The sequence below is a fragment of the Canis lupus genome, chromosome 19, assembly GCF_048164855.1.
Source record: "Canis lupus baileyi chromosome 19, mCanLup2.hap1, whole genome shotgun sequence".
NCBI classification, from domain to species: domain Eukaryota; kingdom Metazoa; phylum Chordata; class Mammalia; order Carnivora; family Canidae; genus Canis; species Canis lupus.
Genome location: NC_132856.1, coordinates 41,444,826 through 41,463,317, shown reverse-complemented (window position 1 = coordinate 41,463,317; position 18,492 = coordinate 41,444,826). Strand labels below are relative to the sequence as shown.

At 51.2% G+C, this 18,492-nt stretch overlaps 4 protein-coding genes across 9 annotated transcripts in view; 1 reads left to right on the top strand and 3 right to left on the bottom strand.

Moving 5' to 3' along the window:
• Window positions 1-2,840, bottom strand: part of RHOA (ras homolog family member A) — a 63,586-nt gene extending 60,746 nt beyond the window's left edge. For 2 of the 3 annotated variants that reach the window (XM_072786204.1, XM_072786202.1), the window contains exon 1: window positions 2,617-2,805. The gene's annotated coding sequence lies outside the window, so the exon portion shown is untranslated. Of the gene's footprint in view, window positions 1-2,616 lie in introns of all 3 variants that reach the window. The other variant, XM_072786203.1, reaches the window with a different exon arrangement.
• Window positions 2,841-2,896: 56 nt separating this feature from the next.
• TCTA (T cell leukemia translocation altered) lies at window positions 2,897-6,511 on the top strand. Of its 2 annotated transcripts, none has more exons than XM_072786205.1 (3): window positions 2,897-3,436; window positions 3,712-3,814; window positions 5,101-6,511. In XM_072786205.1, exons 1-3 carry the CDS (start codon window positions 3,214-3,216, stop codon window positions 5,138-5,140), a joined length of 366 nt encoding a protein of 121 aa, XP_072642306.1. In that variant the 5' UTR covers window positions 2,897-3,213; the 3' UTR covers window positions 5,141-6,511. The 2 variants fall into 2 exon arrangements, with proteins under 2 accessions (XP_072642306.1, XP_072642307.1); XM_072786206.1 differs by having other exon boundaries at window positions 2,960-3,436; window positions 3,760-3,814.
• On the bottom strand, window positions 6,449-14,468 carry AMT (aminomethyltransferase). 3 transcript variants are annotated; one of them, XM_072786198.1, is made up of 11 exons: window positions 14,403-14,468; window positions 13,875-13,946; window positions 11,453-11,730; window positions 11,184-11,351; window positions 10,607-10,687; window positions 9,596-9,727; window positions 9,119-9,197; window positions 8,671-8,816; window positions 8,405-8,585; window positions 7,877-8,032; window positions 6,449-7,773 (listed from the first exon to the last, which is right to left on the bottom strand). In XM_072786198.1, exons 3-11 carry the CDS (start codon window positions 11,540-11,542, stop codon window positions 7,595-7,597), a joined length of 1,212 nt encoding a protein of 403 aa, XP_072642299.1. In that variant the 5' UTR covers window positions 11,543-11,730; window positions 13,875-13,946; window positions 14,403-14,468; the 3' UTR covers window positions 6,449-7,594. The 3 variants fall into 3 exon arrangements, with proteins under 3 accessions (XP_072642299.1, XP_072642298.1, XP_072642300.1); XM_072786197.1 differs by lacking the exons at window positions 13,875-13,946; window positions 14,403-14,468 and adding exons at window positions 8,194-8,256; window positions 12,360-12,491; XM_072786199.1 differs by lacking the exons at window positions 13,875-13,946; window positions 14,403-14,468 and adding an exon at window positions 12,360-12,491.
• Window positions 12,482-16,703, bottom strand: NICN1 (nicolin 1, tubulin polyglutamylase complex subunit). Its single transcript, XM_072786200.1, has 6 exons — window positions 16,485-16,703; window positions 14,756-14,932; window positions 14,403-14,516; window positions 13,875-13,946; window positions 13,438-13,542; window positions 12,482-13,363 (listed from the first exon to the last, which is right to left on the bottom strand). The coding sequence occupies exons 1-6, from the start codon at window positions 16,614-16,616 to the stop codon at window positions 13,322-13,324; spliced, it is 642 nt and encodes a 213-aa protein (XP_072642301.1). The 5' UTR covers window positions 16,617-16,703; the 3' UTR covers window positions 12,482-13,321.
• Between the last annotated feature and the right edge of the window lie 1,789 nt (window positions 16,704-18,492).

The window sequence follows — 18,492 nt, the reverse complement described above, 5'->3', positions numbered from 1 at the left end:
TGTTTAAAATTTAGTTACATTAATATGTAGGTGCAAACAAAATTCCTCTAGCCAGGGACATGAAAGACTAAAAACTAAGTGCTACAGGAAGGTAAAATAACTTTTAAGTACCTTTTAAAGTACAAATATATGTGATTAAAATCCAGTGATTATGTACCATTTATCATTATCACTAGCAGCCAAATACAATTAAACCCAAAGTGTTGTCTAGAGAAGCTCAGCAAGCCCAAATTCGTTCTCTTAGAAGCTGAAGTATCAGTCTGTCTTCTGAGAGTTAACATAAATCTCTCAGCTCTAGAACTAAAACAACCCAAAGTAGCAACTCCTCCTCCTGTCACAGCTTGAATTCCACCTCAATATCTACCTGTTTTCACTCTCCTCTAAGAACAACCAGGACAAGAGAATACGATAAAACTACTGCCACACATACACAGAACTATTTACTTAATATGTGCAGTTTCTCACCATCCCACCTCAAATTAATAGGCAAAAGAGCCCTCAGTCACATTATAACATCTTGGTCTGACCTAATTATGTTGGGCTTTGGAGCAGGGGAGTCTGGGCCTCACATTGGAAGAAGTTGTTCCCTCAAGAAGACCCAAACACCCCTGGGTGGTACACTCAGTCGAGCATCAGACTCTTGGTTTCAGCTCAGATCATGATCTCCAGGTTGTGAGATTCGGCTCAAAGTTGGCCTCCGAGCTCAGGGAGGAGTCAGCTAGGGTTTCTCTCTCTTCCTCAAAACCTCCCCATGCTCGTGCTCTCTCTCAAATGGTTAAATAAATCTCTAAAAAAAACAAACAAACAAACAAGCGAACAAAACCCCCAAAACACCTAAAGCTAAAACTAGGCCAAGCAGGGACTCTGTATATTCATTTATGTATTTCAATCAACTGCTGTAGGACCATCCAGTTCCGGGGAGGAGAGCGCAGTGAAAGCTAAAGAACTGAGTTTGTTTAGAAATGAATTTTTCAGGTTCTCAAAACATATATAAAATCAGTAATATGTAAAAGAAGAAAATACTGGAAATAAGTCCTGAATTTTACTTAACTCTAAGCAAGCTGTTTCAGAGTACAAGAATACCTCAGAGTTCTGGCCTGCACCTGACCAGAAAAATGACCTTAGGAAATTTATGTAAGTCTCTGAGACTCAGTTTCCTCATCTGCAAATAGGGTTAGACCGTAAGTCCTGAAGATACCTTTGGGTCTAAAATTCTAGATCTACGAAAAAGTCAGTGGATTTCTATTCTCTTCTTCCCTCCAGTACAAATTTTTTATGAGAAAAGAAGCCATAACTCTAAGCCTAGACTCTGACTCAAAGTGAGTTTTCTTCTATTTTGTTAGCTTCCCAAGGGCCACCACTCATCTACAAAAGTAGATGGAACTACCAAAAAAACAATTTATCAAAAGATCTTTAAGTTTTCCTTCACAATTAAGAATTAGTCTTGTACTTTCAGGCCAAACAATGTCACGCCCAACGCTCATACCAGTATCTCTACCAATTTAGCCATGTCTAAAGTGACAATCCTGCAATGGTACATATATGTACCATTTTCAACCATTTAGTGGTTGAAAAATTAAATGACTGAAAAATTCTCACCACAAATAACATTTTAAAGAATTTTAAGTATTTTTCCCCTTCAGATCTGGCAGGGAGGGCTATAAAATGCATACCTGAATAAAAAAACATTTACTTCAAAGACAAACACCAAAAGAAGGAAACATATCACCAATATTGGTAAAAACTTTAAATCAGGACCATTAAAAAAACACAAGTGGAAAACACTGTGATAAAAAAGGATACCAATTTTCCACCATAAACTACTGCACATTGTCTTGACCAAATCGATTTGAGTGCAAACAGTGCTATTTAATAAAGACAGCTTGTAACTGGGTTCAATCGGTAACTAAAGACAGATGTTTAGGGGATTCCAATCAAGGTAATAACTTAGACTAAGCAAAGTTGCAAATTAATACTCTATTTCAATGCAATAGAGTTTAAATCATGAAAAAGTGTTTTCAACTGGAAAATTCCCTTCTCAATACCCAAGAATCCTAACCCGTAAGATTTCAACACTACTTTACTTACACAATCTCCGAAACTACTGCATTTAAAAAGAAAATCTACCCAAAACATATCTGGACTTCACACCGTATAAAACGGTGATTCATGTTTCATATTCAATGCAAAAGCCAAGATGGAGTTGTAAAGAGTTTCTTTCCCATTTCAACTCCCGACAGCCACGCGCGCTTCGCAGGGACCCGCTGCACCGCGCGGTCGCCGGGCCCAGCTCGAAGCCCCCGCCCTGCCCCGCACGGCCGTGAGAGAGGAAGAGCCAGGGACCGCGGGCGGGCGTCTTGGGCTCCACCAGGCCTGGCCGGGCGGGGGAAGGGGCGCGGGAGGCCGCGGGGCGCGCTTCCGGGGACTGCGCGGGCGGGGCCGTCGCTTTGGGGAGCGGGGCCCCGGCCAGAAGGCTGGGGCCGGGGCCCAGGGGCAGCCGGTTGAGAGCAGCAGGTGGGGCGCGGCCGCGGCGGGGCGGCGGGCGGGCGGGAGGCCGGAAGAGCGGCGGGCGGGCCCGGGGCGCCGCGGCGCCAGGAGAGAACCCTCTCGGCTCACCTCAGGCGACGACTCGCAGTCCGGCCTCTCTGCGCCGAGTGCGCCTGTCCGCGAGTCGGAAGCTCGGAGACTGGGGCGGGTGGCTGAGAAGACCACGGCGAACTAACGAGAGAACCGACGGAGGACGGCGGGCGGCGGGCGGGGAGCGCGAGCGAGGGCGGTCGGCGGCGGGAGGGCGGGGAGCGACGTGCGCGCCCCCGTGTGCCAGCGGGCTCGAGCCGGCCCCAGCCGCGGCCCCGCGCACGCGCGCACACTTACAGCTCAGCCACGATTGCTCAGGAGCGCGTCCACGCCCTAATAGCAGGGCGCTTAACCAATCACTGCAGCCGCGTGGGGCATCACGGGAACTCCGGGGCTATAAAAGACCTGGTTGCTATTTTATGCTCCTCGTCTCACTCATCGTTTAAGTAAGCAGGGTGGGGCTAGGTGCGCGTGCGCGGTTTTAGTACTCCTCCCCAAACTGCCAACTCTTCGCGCAAGCGAAGTAGACTCGCCTTGCCTGGTTTACGCGTGCGCATTAACGGGCCTGGCCCGGAAGACCAGACGCCTGCGCAGTGGGTGCTATAGTGACAGTCCCGGGTGGGGCATGGGCCAGTCATGGCGGAGCCTTGGTCTGGGCAGTCCTTGCAGTCTCTGCCGACCTTGGTGCTGGGCACACTGGGCACCCTGGGCAGCGAGTTCCTGCGGGAGTGGGAGGCGCAGGACATGCGCGTTACCCTCTTCAAGCTGCTGCTACTGTGGTTGGTGATAAGTCTCCTGGGCATCCAGCTGGCGTGGGGGTTCTACGGGAGCACGGTAACAGGGCTGTATCACCGCCCAGGTGAGGCTCCCCATCCCCACCGGACTGCATCATTGGGCTCCCCAGAACTCCCTAGACTACCACTGGTCTCCTAAGAACCTCATCACAACTTTATGCTCTACCCTGACCCATGCCAACATACCATTTCATGCCAGAAATCCCGGACCACCCATCACATTTTAACCGCTCCCTTGAACCTCCATCAGACAATACCACTAGTCCCTTTAAGGCCCCCACAAGACTCCATCAAACAACATCACTGGCCTTTAACTTGATCTGGGCTGATACCTGCTCAGATTCCCACCCCAAGCCTGCTGCAGCTCTGGATGTGTTCCTGCCCCCAGGTCTGGGCGGCCAGAACGGATCCACACCTGATGGCTCCACGCATTTCACTTCGTGGTAAGTAAATCTGTGCCCATGTCAACCCCATGCTTGGCAGGCAGAAGACACATCTATGCTGGGAACAGGGACAGGGCTAGGAAGTTCTCAGGGCAGGAGTCCACCAGTTTAGTGGCCTTTGCAGCAAGCTCAAAGGCTTGCAAGTGGAGCTCAGGCTTCGAATGATACCAATTTAACAGCCCATTGATAGGCTATTCAGCAACCTGTGGGGCTGGTGGTGCTACTGTCAAAATCTCAGAGATAAAGTAGCAGGTCTGTTGAGTTCAACTCTACTGCAAGCCCCTCAATTTAGAAAGGCAGGAGGCTTTGTCCTTTTTTTTTTTTTTAAGGTTTTATTTATTCATGAGAGACACAGGCAGAGGGAGAAGCAGGCTCCATGCAGGGAGCCTGACATGGGACTTGATCCTGGGTGTCTAGGATCACACCCTGGGCTGAAGGCGGCGCTAAACCGCTGAGCCACCCGGGCTGCCCAGCCTTTGTCCTTATTGCATTGACTGGCCTCATCAGGGTCAGCCGCCTCATCTGTAAAACATCAACTCCCTAATCAAGAGCATTCATTCAACCAATTTCTGAGCTCCTACCATGACAGGGGCCACACTAGGTCCAGAGAAAAGGAACCCAGGCCCTTTACAGGGGGAGCCCAAGATTTAAAAAGGAGGACAGCAAAAAAATAAAAAATAATAAAAGGAAAGGGCAGTAGAGCAGGGGGGTGAGGGCAGTTTTCTCCCAAAACAGACAGCTAAGCCAAGGGCAAAGGCTAGGGAGTGCTTAAGTGTACCAGGCAGAGAGAATGGATAGAACAAGACCCAGGGGAAGAACAAGGGTATCACATTGGAAGGATAGACAAGGCTGTGACACTATAGCTCAAACGTGAAGGCATGGAGGGACCAGGAAACCTGACCTTAAATCTCAGGAAGCTATTAAAGGACTCAGCAAGGCTATGGTCTGATCTAACTTGCCTTTATAACTGCCGCTTTATGGCAAGAAGATGAAGGGGTCCAGTAGAGAAGGCAAGAGGCCAGTTAGGAGGCTGCCTGCCACTGCCCAGAACCTGGGCAACTGGGAAAAGGTAGGCACTCCATAAGGTGAGGAACCAGGAGGAATAACATGTCAGCAGGAGAAAGGTGGGAGACCAAGTGGGCTGTGGGAACTCAGTAGAGAGGTCTAGATTGTAGTGTGGCCTTTCTGAGTCCACCTCAGCCCTTAAAAGGGCTAGAGAGAACCAGTTTCAGGGACTGTTAAGCTGCCTGTAGAATAATCCTTCTCTTCTCTCCATCACTTTTTAGGGAAACAGCAAATGAACCTCTCAAAACTCACAGAGAATAAGGGAAGGCAGCAGAGGGATCTCCAGGGACATCACCGGGTCTGCTGGTTCCCACACTGGGTTCTGCTGCTGCCCAGACCTGAGACGACGGCAGGGAGGTCAGGGTTGGGGGCAGGGAATACCCCAGTGCTTGCAGGCCTGGGCCTCCACCACCCTTGGCCTTGTCTCCAGCAGTCCCAGGCATTGGACCAGTAAAGTTTGCCTCTACCCTGACCTGAGTGCCTTAAGGAGAGAAGGCATGCTCCTCCTCTCAGGGGTCAGCTCAGGAGAAGCCTCTGGGTTGGGGAGACCAACTGTCCATTTTCTTCCTTGGCTTTTTCCTGTCCCTCTTCTCATCCGCCTGGGATATGACCCCATAGAAACTTGTCCTGAGAGGAAACTTGAGGTTGACCAGCTCTGGGATTTGTAAAGGAAGCCTGTTTTCCCCTAAGCTCTGGGTTTCTTGAATGTTTGCTTCGTTGGCAGGAAGCCAGGGAATTCTGGACTGGACATGGCCTTATACTTTGTGGTTACTTAGTTGGCCATTCAAGAGTCAGGCGGGGGAGCTGGCACCATCCAGACACAGATGTACCCAACACCCTCCTCCCTGGCCCATCCAAAGCTTTCCAGGTGTGAATCAGGCTGTAGAAATGGTCTTTTACTGAATATCAATTCATACTCCTCTCAATTCTTATGGGAAACTGGGTGCCTAAAAGAGGCTGAGCCCCAGGGAGTGACCTTCCACCCCCAACTGTTTTAAGTACCCATGAGATTGTACCCTGCCCCCTCACAGGGAGACACTAAGCAGTAATGTGGAGTGGCCCTGCCCCACCATGTCCTGCAGCTTCATCGGTTCCCATCTTGACCAGGAACCACATAAGCTTCATCCTAAGAGGCACAGGCTCAGCAACTCTCTACTAGCACCATCTCAGCCCCCAAGAACTCTCAACAGGGAAGAGCCATAGGCCGCCATTTAGACAGTGGGCCAAGGGAGCTTCCAAATGTGTGAATGGCACATGCCAGTTTCTGAAAACAGCATAACCCTAGAATTGTCTCCTTTCCTGAAGGCTGTATTCCTGCTTCTGCTGGGCCACCCCCTGAAGGCTGTATTCCTGCTTCTGCTGGGCCACCCCCTACCCCTGTCACTGCTTCTCTAGTAGAAGTCACATTTGTATCTGTCAGCCTTTGGATGGGCCACCTTGACAGCAGAAGTGCACTGGAAGTAGGACTACACTGAACTGATGTATGTGTACCTATTCCAGAGCTATCTTCTGGCTGATAGGATGGCGATTTTGCACCCCAGCCCTATCCATTGACACCACCACACAGAATCAGGGTCTCACATTTCACCCCAGGTTCAACTGAGGATGTGGTTTATTAAACATGGAAGCGCATCAGCTGTGTGATTATTCAGACAGGACAAGGGTGTGCATGCACAGGGGGAACATTAAGGGGTACTGCCCCTCAGTACCCAGAATATAATAACTTGCAGAGGTGGAGAGGTGAGGCCAGCTCCCTAGAGGAGCAGCAATGGATGCCCCAATACAGAGGGGCACTATCCTCGTTAAGTTTTTAGACCTGCCCTTCTCAAGGGGAACCCACTCTGAGCTTGCCTCAGAGGCCAGGCAAGCAGGCATTGAGCTGGCACCCCAGGAACCATGTAGACAAAGGACAATGAAGCTAGAGATTGGCAAGCAAGAAAGAAGCTTGTTTAATTTTTTTTTTTTTTTTTAGGAGTGAGTGGAGTCCAGTAATGGGCCCCAGGGGCAAAGGTCAGCCAGGGGTAAGGCAAGTCCAGGAGGCCCAGCCTGTCCTACAACAGCCCTGGGGCTCAGAACAGGTGGTGAGCCTGGCATGGTTGCTACTGGGCAGCAGGCTGGGCTAACTTGGGAATGTGGAAGAGTGAGTCTGTGCCCCTCAGCTGTCCCCAAGTTTACATAGGCACAGCAGCCAGACAGGGCCAACCCTCAGTGAGTCAGGAATCATTCCTGCCCAGGGAGAGGCAGCAGTTTGCATTCGTGCAAAGTAAACTTAAAGAGACGTCCGGCACTACCCACGGTAATAACTCCTTTGCAGTGTGAGAAACCATGGTGAGGTAGGTCGGGCAGGCTTTATTCCCCCCATCCCCCAAAGTGAGCTACTACTCCACAGCCAGCACTGGCACAGTGGAAGGGAGAGATGCCAGAACGACAGTGGCCCATAGCCTTCTGGCAGACAGACCAGAAGGGGGTCAGTGGGAGCCCAGGCTGACATTGCAGCAGCCGCTCTCTTGCTCAGAAATGGGGTCTTGAAATTGAAGAGGCCTAGTATGAGGGTGGGAGTGAGAATAGATGGTATGGGCCCCCCCTTGACCAGACAACCAGAACCAACCTCCACCCTAGCCACCCCAGTGTATTCAGCCTCAGCTTCCTGACCAACCCTTATATGCCCTACAGGTCCAGGTTCCTGGATGGGAGAGCCCCTGCCCCAAGCCACTTTCACTTGAGGGTATAGTAATTTGTGGTCACAAAGGGCATCTTGCTGACCACAGCCATTTGCTGCTTCCGCCGCACTTCTACCAGCAGTGGGGTACCTGGCCGACTGTACTCAGAGGGCACATAACCCATGGCCACATTCTTCTTCAGGCAGGGAGAGGGGCAGCCACTGGTCACTGTACCTGTGTGGGCAGATGCCATAGGTCAGCACCACCTTACCACTCTGATGCCCACCCTCTGGTGGGGGGAGGAACAACAGCTCCCCAACCTCTCTGGTCCACCTACCAATCACGGTGCCCTCCATATTCAGGATGGGGCTGTGTGCCCGCACAGGTGCCCCCTCACATGTTAACCCCACACGTCTCCGCTGCACCTTGCCCTTCAGCTGGGCAATGATGACTGAGGCTCCAGGGAAGTCCATGGCAGCTCGGCGGCGCTTTCCTGAAGCATGACACCCCAGGATTAGCTATAGTCCATAAGACCCCTGGCCCTCGGAGGTCCTAGTTACAAAGACCCCAAATAACATCCATCCAGCAGTGAGGCCCCTTTGCTCAGGTTCTCCCAAGCCCCATTCCTCCCTTGTACTGCAGTCGGCCACCCACCTCTTGCCCCAGGTCTTAAAGAGGCTGTGCTGCCCACCTCAGCCTGCTGAAGATCCTCAGCGTCTAATGGGCAAAGTCACAATGGCATCTTCAGGGAAAGGAGGCTTGGGGAGGCTGCGTCATTTGCTCCAGGGTGCACACCCTTGGGAGCAGTCATGGGCTAGCCACTGCAGCCTTTGCGATTCTATCCCTGAGTGCCAGCCCAACTCACCCAGTGTCCAACTAAGGCTGCCTTCCACAGGCGTGGTGTGCTCATCAATGTCACTCCCATACAGGCAGAGGCCTGCCTCTAGGCGCAGGCTGTCCCGAGCTGCCAGCCCTGCCAGCTTCACCTCTGGGTTTTCCAGCAGAGCTGCAGCCAGGCGGACTGCCGCTGCTGCTGGCACCGAGATCTGTATGGGACACCAGTAAGGAGGTAAGCAACTAGCTCTGGAGTCCTGGGCCGCACACTACCCTAACTCCCACTCCTTGACCTACCTCCACACCATCCTCTCCTGTGTAGCCACAGCGGGTCACGCGGCAGCCGGACACACCAAACACCTCCATCACAGCACTGGTCATGAAGGGCAATTTCCTCAAATCATCTGCCACACCGGCCTGCAACACCTGGGTCGCAGTGGGGCCTGGGCCCAGGGAGCCAGTGACCAAGTGTCCAGGTCCCCATTTCCCCTCAAAGCTGGACCAGAGCCCTTACTCGGGCCAGAATAAGCCCTGAGCAAGTCCTACTTTGCAGGTGGGAGAAGATGGTCTTGCCCACAGCCCCTGGGCCTTACAGCAGGTAGAGGGAGTGCCTATTTCCAAACTTAACAATTATGGCACACAACTACTACACCATCGACACCTCCCTCCTAGAATGGCCAGTGCTAAGCAGTCAAAAAAGCCAGCAAGGCAAAGGTCGGCTCCAACCCCAGCCTGGCCTGCTCACCTTGCAGGGCTAGCAAGGCATTATCCACCACCTCCAGGCTCACATCACTGCCCATGTTTTGAAGCTCCCTGACCTTGCCCTGAAAGGAAAGACAGAAGAAACACATCAGCTTCTGGGACCGCTTACTGAGCACCTACTGTGGGCTGAGAGCTGAAGATTTAGGCAGAATAAGCTGGTTCCTATCTTACAAGGTCCTGTAACTAAGTGGTAGGAACAACCCCAGCTCAGGTCTGCGAGTGTTAACATCAGGCTCCAGCCTCCACCTTCTCACTTGGGAGCCAGGACCAGTTTCACCTTCCCTACTCTCCCATCACTGAAACCTGGCATTCTTCATGGAGGGCCCACTCTGGCCTGCTGTTCATTCACTCAAAGAGACATTGTCTGAGCCCCTTCACCCTGCCAGGTCTGTCCTAGACAACAAGGATGCTGTTCTGTGAACAAAGAAGACAGAGTACCTAGAACACAGAAGGGCTGTACCTGCATGAGGGCCAAGTCCTTGTCCCAGCAGCCAGCATTGGACACCACATACAGGTACCCCTCAGAGGTGCTGGTCACAATCAAGTCATCTTCGATGCCTCCAGCCTCATTGGTAAACAGCGACAGTGTCCCCTAGTGCCAAAGTGGAACATCTTTGCTTCCAGGTTCAGGAGGCCCAGGTCAAGTATGAGTTGAGACACACCCCTGGGGCTACTAATTAATGAACCCTCAGGCAACGGGATGGGGGGAGGGGGAGAACAAGGCTAGGTAAGCCCAGGCCCCTGCCCAACCCCAGGGTTTTTTTTAATCTTCCTGCACTGAGAAAGTTTTCACCCCTTTCCCATCTTGTTAGACCTCCCTGATTTGGTGGGGCCTCTGCACTTCTCCCCACTCAAGTACTGAGAGACCCACTTCACACTTAATCCAGGACTCCTAGGCCTTGGTGCTTCATCCCACCCAGACCTCAGACAACTTAGTCCATGCCCCAAACCCCAAGACAAACTTCAAAGTCCATTGATGATCCCATAAATGCCACAGCAATACTTCAAAATACTGGGGGGCTGGCTTCACAGCCTCCCCACTGGATGGACAGAGCCTGAGATTGAAAGGTCACATGGATCACCTGGGTATTTGTTAAAAATGTAGGTTCTGATTCCACAGGTCTGAAGCAGGGCCTGAGAGTATATTCCTAACAAGCTCTTGGTGATGAGACTGCTGGTTTAGGGACTACCTTTGCATTGCAAGAGGTTCGGCAGCATGGAGGTCACAATACAGGACATAAACCTGAGTCTCTGGCTTCCCAGCCTGATGTGGCTAAGGACAGAATAAACCTCTCCCTGCAGATAACTAGATGTCTAGACATGACTCAGGGACCCCCATCTCCCAAGACTGCAAGCCCTGAGCCTGTGCAAGCCTGTGTCTGATCCATTGCTGTGCCCCCACCATTCCCATTGCTGGCTCAAGAATAAGAACACCCACTGAGCAGAAATACAAGAGAGAAGAGGGGCCCACCTGGTTTGGCCTTAGCTCTGCAATATCTCCAACCACTAGACTCTCCATCAGCTTCACACGGTCACAACCAAGTATCTTGGTCTGGGAAAGAGATCAAAAACCTCAGGCCACTGGGCAGGAGGCATCCTCCCTGCTGTCCACAGTCCAGTCCAACCCAGCCAAAATGCCTGAGCAGTCCTTTGATTCTGCAAGTGGCAGAGCCCTACCTTCTGATTCCCACTTCTGCCAGCACAGAAGAGGGTGAAATGGGGGAAGTTCGGGAACTTGAAAGGGCCCGGCACCATCCTGAAATACCCCCATTTCCAAACCAACACCCAGGAGAGTGGATGGGAGTGGGTGCCAGCCCTGGGGAACCTGGGACTTAAAGGCACACCACTGAGTAGGAGCAGACTGAAAAGACTAAAGAGACAACCAAGAGACCGTGAGTTAACTTCCTGGGAGCCATAGTCTACAACACCTAGACCTCCACCTCTTCTGGGAGGGTGGCCCTTGGAATCCAGCTCCCAACAAAGCCAAGATTTGCACCACTGTAGATGGGAAACCCTGATCTAGCAAACAGTGTGCTCCCCTTGCTCACCTGCAGCATGTGGGACACGTCAAAGAGCGAGCAGTGCCGGCGTGTGTGCAGGTGTGAGTCAACATGACTGTCCCGGTACTGTACAGGCAGACTCCAGCCTGCAAACGCCACCATCTTCCCGCCATGAGCCAGGTGGAAGTCATAAAGAGGTGTCCTTCGGAGTACGTCCTGCGGGTGGCTGGGTTCAGGGCCACCAGTGTCCCGGCCTCCACCCTCCTCCCTCGCCCACCTCCAAAATCAGCACCATGCCCCATCACCCTCTATCCCACCTGTGCGCGACTGAGAGGACGGCCCAGGGCCAACGGGAGCGCCTGCAGCCGCAAGCCCAGATGGGGTACCACGGTCATTGCCCGCTGCATTGTTGCCCGCAACCGGTGCAGCCGGCACACAGAGGTTACCACTCTGCCAGGCACGCTGGGAGATGTAGTCCAGGCTCTGCTGGGATAGATCACTCTCCCACAAAGGGGATTTGAAGGGGCGGGCAGCCCCAAAGGCAGGCAGCCCCAAGGGCAGGCGGGGCTTTCGAGCAGTGGACAGTGACTCCAATCTGTAGGGAAACAGCCCCAGGCACTTCAAGTTGATCTTCCAGGGTAGATTAGGCTGTCCAAACCAGTTAAACTGCTCAGAAACAGAGCTAGGGGCTAGACCTCCCCTTGCTGACTGCTCAGCCTCCAAAAGGTCGAAGTTCTATAAAAGGCCAAAAGGCCTGAATTGCACATTCAGGACAGCAGGAGTGTAAGGTCACAGGGGGGGAGGGGTGGAGAGGTTGCTGGAGGGTGGATCCAGCCAGCATGCTGAGCACATCAGTAATCTGGCCTCTGGTAAGGGTCTCGGGCTCTCCCACTGGGAGGACACAGGCAGCCAGCAGTCATGCATTCCACAAGTATTTATTGATCTTGCTGCACACTAGGCCCTGTGCTGAGTATGAATGAAGCACAGTTCCTGCCACTCCCCCAAGGTCCTCCCCCCACTCTCTCTCTCTCTCACACACACACACACACACACACTCTCTCTCTCTCTCTCTCTGAGGGCTGCTACTCCCTGAGCACAGGATTATGGTCATTACCCTTTTAGCAAAAACTGAATGGGGTAAATAAATGACCCTGTAGGCAAAGATAACACCTGCAAGAACTCTGATAGATAAGAGCAGAGGGTAGTCACCAAAAGGTGGCTGACCTTCCTCCAGAAAGCTGTTGAGCCACACAAATGTCCAATTTTCCAGGTCTAGCACAGGTTGCAGTAGCTGGGTTGCTACATCCCAGCTCCCTGGGGCAAAGCCAGGAAAAAAACTTAAAAGATTTTCTAAGAGCAGCCTGCTTTATTCCACAGCGGGCCTGGGGTTGTAGTAGATGTCAGTCTCTTAAAGGACACCAATGAGAATGCTCACCTGGACCCACACCCTACCAAGGTTGATCTTTTATCACACTGAGCATGACTCTTGGAACGTGGCAGCTGGGAGAAGGGACAAGGATGTGCTTTAGACAAAAAGGTCCCAGGACTCATTATCAAATGCCAGCCTTGCCGGAGGCACCTGTCCAGGCTGGATGGGTAGACCCACTTGAACACACATCCAGAAGCCAGCTCAGGGACCAAGGGGCTCAGGCTGCCCAAATCCCCAGCTTTGCTCCCTAGGCAGGCAGGAGGTAAGACAGGAAACAACACAAAGGGAAAGAATACCACTAGAGGGCGCAGAAGGAAGAAATGGGCTCCGGTTTTCCCCTCACACTTCAAACTACTTGAGTGCCATGGCTACAGCAGCCTTCCAACAATAGTTAGAGCCGGTTTAGTAGGTGCAACCCATTGCACTCAGGGTGAAGGAGCAGGCAGGAGACTGGAGTGTGCATGTTGGCAGAAGGAGCAGAGGGCACACGGGGATTCTTAGTAAGTAGAACTGGAGTGTTTTTAGGGTAGGAAAAAGAATTTCAGCTTGCAGTCAGATTAAGACAGAGTACACCCCTGCCAAGAGCTCATGCTGAAGCAACACAGCCCCCAAGAATCTTGAATCTGTGAATGTGGCCCAGACATAGTGGGCATGCAGGCAACACTCGGAATGCACAGGGAAAGCACTTCAGCCTCTGGTGGCCCAAATCAGGTCTGGGTGGACACGGAAGGCCAACATCTTGGCTAAGAGCCATAGTTCAAGTGTAGGAGAGCAAGTTGAGGTCATAACAGCCATCCACCTGCAACACAAAAGACCATCAGATCTGACCCACTCAGGGCAACAGGAATGAAGCAGAGGGAAGCGGTCACTCACATCAAAGCGGCCGATCCTTGTAGAGGTGTGACTGGCCCGGATCATCTCTGTCAGCGCCCACATCTGCTGCACCTCGGAGGATACCCTGTTGGGGTCTGGGAGACCCTGCTCCAGAAGGAGGGGTCAGTGGCCATGGGTATCTCCCCAGCAGTGCCCTTAAAGCTCCAGAGAAGCCAAGTTGGGCTATGGGGCCCTCCAGCTGACACTAGTAACATTCCCAGATGACTTGTGAAACATGACGTTGGAGCCTCATGTGCAGTAGGCAGCCCAGCCTCACTCAGAGATACCTCAAATCCCATGACCACCCAAGAAGATGGCACAGAGTAAATGAAGGGCCCTGGGTCCAGCCCCAGATTCTTGCAGAAAGAGGCCCACCTGGGCCTGTGCTGGACACAAGAGCTTTTCATACATGGTTCTTACTCACAATGAGGGCTTACCTCAATGAGGGGAGCAGGCTGCTCACAAGGCACTGGGTGGGAAAGCCACTTGGGGAAGGTCATGGAGGGGCTCTGCAAAACAAAGGCAAACTGCCCTAAAGGAGGCAGAGTGGGAAAGCCCTAGGACCAGATTCCAAGGTCCTTGGAGCAGACAGAAGGGCACCTGAGCCTCCGACACTGAGAAAACCCTGTTCAGGGGTCCATGCGGTCCAAGGGGCAGTCAGATTACCTAAGAGCTAGAGACTACATAAGCTCTTCTGCTATGCGGGAGGCCCCAGGAACACAAGGAACAGAAGTGTCTCCCAGCACCTGAAGGCTCAAGCTCTGAGAGAGGCAGGTGGATATGGGGACATGACCTTACCTCTCCTGGCTAACTTCCCTCCTGGCTAATTTCCTTCTGAGCATTCCCTCCTGGCTAATTTCCCTCTGAGTCTTACCGTTCACTCCCACTCCTACCCCAGCATTCCCAGCCATAGCCCCACACCCAGCATTCCCTTTCATAGCAACAGCTCTGAGCTGGTCACCTACCTTTGGTCCCTGCTGGTAAATCTGCAGTTCCTCCACTGTGAAAGACAGCCATAGTGGTGATGGCTGTCGCAGAATCAGGCGCAGTTCCAGTACTCTGGCCATGTCACACAGCATCTGACATATACAAACACACACACACACACACAAGGACCCAGCAAGGCCCTAGCTCACTGCCCAAGAGCCTCCCAACCAGCAGTAAGCCAAGATTCTGCCTCCCCAGGCCTTAATCTCTCCATGGCACAAGCCCAGGCCAGCCTCCCCTCCCCTCTTCCCTCCTAGTATCCTGGCCCAATCCCTACATCCCCTGTGAGCCCTTATCTGGACTTCCCTAGCCATGCTGAGTCCCAGCTGACCTGATGCTTGAACAACGATACATACTCCTGGGCTCCCTCCTCACTGTGTGGATCAGGCATGAGGCAGTAGTCCCGCAGGCAGGTCACCCACTTGGCTGGTGTGTGTGTTGAGGTATGCTGGCGAACACGGATGCTCAGAAAGGCTGTGTAGTAATTCTTAAACATTATCTCCTGTAACTAGAGCACACACAACCTACCATGACAAATCAGAACCAGGCCCAGGGCCTGAGAAGTTCAAACCTACCATCTCTTCCTCCCCTTCGGAAAGTACTCTTCTGGGATACCTGAGTGGCTCAGTGGTTAACCATCTGCCTCCACTCAGGGCATGATCCTACAGTCCTGGGATCGTGTTTCCACATCAGGCTTCCTTCATGGAGCCTGCTTCTCCCTCTGCCTGTGTCTCTGCCTCTGTGTGTGTGTGTGTGTCTCTCATGAAGAAATAAATAAAATCTTAAAAAAAAAAAAAAAGGGAAAGTACTCTTCTACCAATCGAACAGTTTCAACAAGCACCCACTGGGCCCAAAGACAATTTCCCTTTCCTAGAAGAGTTCACAGCCCAAATGAGCAGGTCATGCAAATAAACCATGACCGCAGATCTTGGCACAAGTCTAAGATGCTGGGCCATCTGGGTGTCTCAGTGATTGTCTGCCTTTGACTCAGATAGTGATCCCAGGGTCCTAGGATCAAGTCCCACATCAGGCTCCCCACAAGGAGCCTGCTTCTCTCTCTGCCTATGTCTCTGCCTCTCTCAGGAATAAACAACAAAATCTTAAAAAAAAAAAAAGTCTAAGAGGCTCCCAGAGGTCAGAACCCTAACTTTGGAGGAGGCAGAAAATATACAGATGAGGCCTCAAGAAGGAGGAGTTCACCAAGTGGAACGGGAAAGAGTATAAAAGTAACATAAGCAAAGGGACACCAAAGGTTGAGAGAATCTGGCCCACCCTGGAAACAGCAGTGATTCAGCCTGGCTACAGCAATTCTCATTCCTGAAGACTCACCAGAATCACCCAAACAAGTTTTTTAAAAACTATAAATGTACAAGTTTCACCCTAAACTTACTGAATCAGTATTTACAGGTTGGGAGCTTTAGTGAAGATTCCCAGCTTATGATAAGGAACAACTTGAAAGATGATCACACACCATGGGACAAAGTGCATGGGGTCAAGAAGCAGGCAGGGCACAGGCCTAGAGTGGCCCCAAATGCCAAGCCATTAGAATGTGGACTTTGTCCTCTGTGCTGAGGTCTTGTAGTGTCGGTCACTCTGCCAGCACATGTGGACCAGCAACTGGAGACTGGAAACTGGAAACACTGAAATGATCCTGATGAGGAATGAGCTGAACCTGACCTCCAGCAGGGACTGTAGGGAATGGGCAGGAGGCAGGTTTTGGGGTAACTCATTGTCCAGTGATTCCCCAGCCCCTGGGCCAGGAACAAAATGACCTTTCACCTCTCTAGTAGACAACTGTATTTCCAGCATCACCCTATTATCTTAGCACTTGTATGCCAGCTCTGTCCTGGACGTGGGGGAGAGATGCTGAAGAGAATAGCACAGAAGGCTGCATTCTAGTAAATATGTGTTAACTGAGGTAATAAATAAATGGTAAGCTCATTTGCAAGGGCGAGGACACTGCAGAGGCTTTCGGTAAAAGATTAAATGCCTGGGATACGCCCGAGTTTCCAGGTCAGCCCCGCCCAGGAGCCCCGGTCGCGCCCACGGGTCTGGCTCACCTCAAAGGGCGCGACGCTGGGGAAGGTGACATCGATGACCAGCACACCAGGCCGGCCTTGGGAGGTTCGCACGTCGCCCACCTGCAGGGCCACGGTACCTTTCACATGGCAGGGCACCGACACGCGGGACATGGTGTCAGCAGCCTCGACCAAGCCCAACTGCTGCTCCTGGCCTCGGACTACGGGTCCTTCCCGGCGTCCTCAGCAGAGTCCCCAAGAACTACAACTCCCAGAAAGCCTCGCGCTGGGCCAGCCCGGCCAATTACTGATGCCCCAAGCCGGCCGGGAGTCGGAAGTGCTTGAGGAAGGGTTCCTTCAGCCAATCTCAGCGCGAGCCTTCAAGAGCCTTGGGCCCTGCCCAGAAATTTCCGAGCCATTCCGTGTCTGAGCGAGCCTGGCCGTTCGCCGTCTGTTATGCTCCGTTATTACACTTGTGCAGGACGGTCGTTAGTTAGAGCATATCATGCCCTGAGCACTAATGAGCATAGTGCCCGGCAAACATTAATTGCAAAAATAGGTATGAACACCTCCTCTTTTTTTTAATGGACAAAGGATTTGAACAGACAATTCACAAAAGAATATAAATAGCCAATAAACCCATGAAAAGATGCTTAATGTGATTATTCCTCAGGGAAGTTCAAATTAGAATTCGCACAACCCCACTGAAGAGGCTGAAATTAAAGACTGGCAAGGATGTGGAGTGCCTGGGACCTTAATCCACTTATAATTTCCAGCTATTTTGAAAAAGTTTGGCATTTCTTTTTTTTTTTTTTTTTTTTTTGGCATTTCTTTAAAAACCAAATTCATACCTACGATATGATTCATCCATTATACTCCCAAGTATTTATCCAAGAGAAATGAATGCATAGGCCTGCTCAAGGACTTTGTTCACAATAGACAGAAATTGGAAATAATCCAAATGTCCAAGAGATGAACAGATAAACTGATTGTGGTGTATCTCTACAATGGAATGCTGCTCAGCAATAAAAAGAAATAAACAAATCCAAATATCTATCAACATATGAATGGGTAAACAGAGCCTGGTATATACATGCAATGAATTACTCAGCCTTAAAGATGAATGAAACTCTAATAAATGCTTTAGCGTTAACATTGAAAATATCACGCTGGGCTGCCTGGGTGGCTCAGTGCTTGGGTGGCCTGCCTTCAGCCCAGGGTGTGATCCTGGAAACCTGGGATGGAGTCCCACATTGGGCTCCCTGCATGGAGCCTGCTTCTCTCTCTGCCTGTGTCTCTGCCTCTGTGTGTGTGTGTGTCTCTCATGAATAAATAAATAAAAATCTTTAAAATAAAAAAAGAAAATATCATGCTAAGTGAAAAAAAATAGACATGAAGGACAAATATTATATGATCACACTTACATGAGGTACTTAGAATAGGCAAATTCATAGAGACAGAAAGTAAAATAGAGGTTGCCACGACTAGGGGTGAGGGGAAATAGAGATATTGTTCAACAGGTATAAAGTTTGTGTTTAGGATGATGAAAAAATTTCTGGAAATAGTAGTGATGATTATACAACACTATTAATATACTTAATGCTGGGCGCCTGGGTGGCTCAGTTGGTTGTGTCTGACTTTGGGGTCCTGGGATCAAACCCTGCATTGGCCTCCCTACTCAACAGGGAGTCTGCTTCTCCCTCTCCCTCTGCTCCTTTCCTCTGCTTGTGCTCTCTCTCTCAAATAAAATAATAATAATAATAATAATATGCTTAATGCCACTGACTTCTACACTTACAATGAGTAAAATGGTAGATATTATGCATATTTTAACATTTTTTTAAGGGCAGCCCTGGTGGTGCAGCGGTTTAGTGCCGCATGAAGCCCAGGGTTTGATCCTGGGGACCCTGGATCGATTTCCATGTTGGGCTCCCTGCATGGAGCCTGCTTCTCCCTCTGCCTGTGCCTCTGCCTTTCTCTCTCTCTCTCTCTGTGTCTCTATGAATAAATAAATAAAAATTTTTAAAAAATAAAATAAAATAAAAAGGAA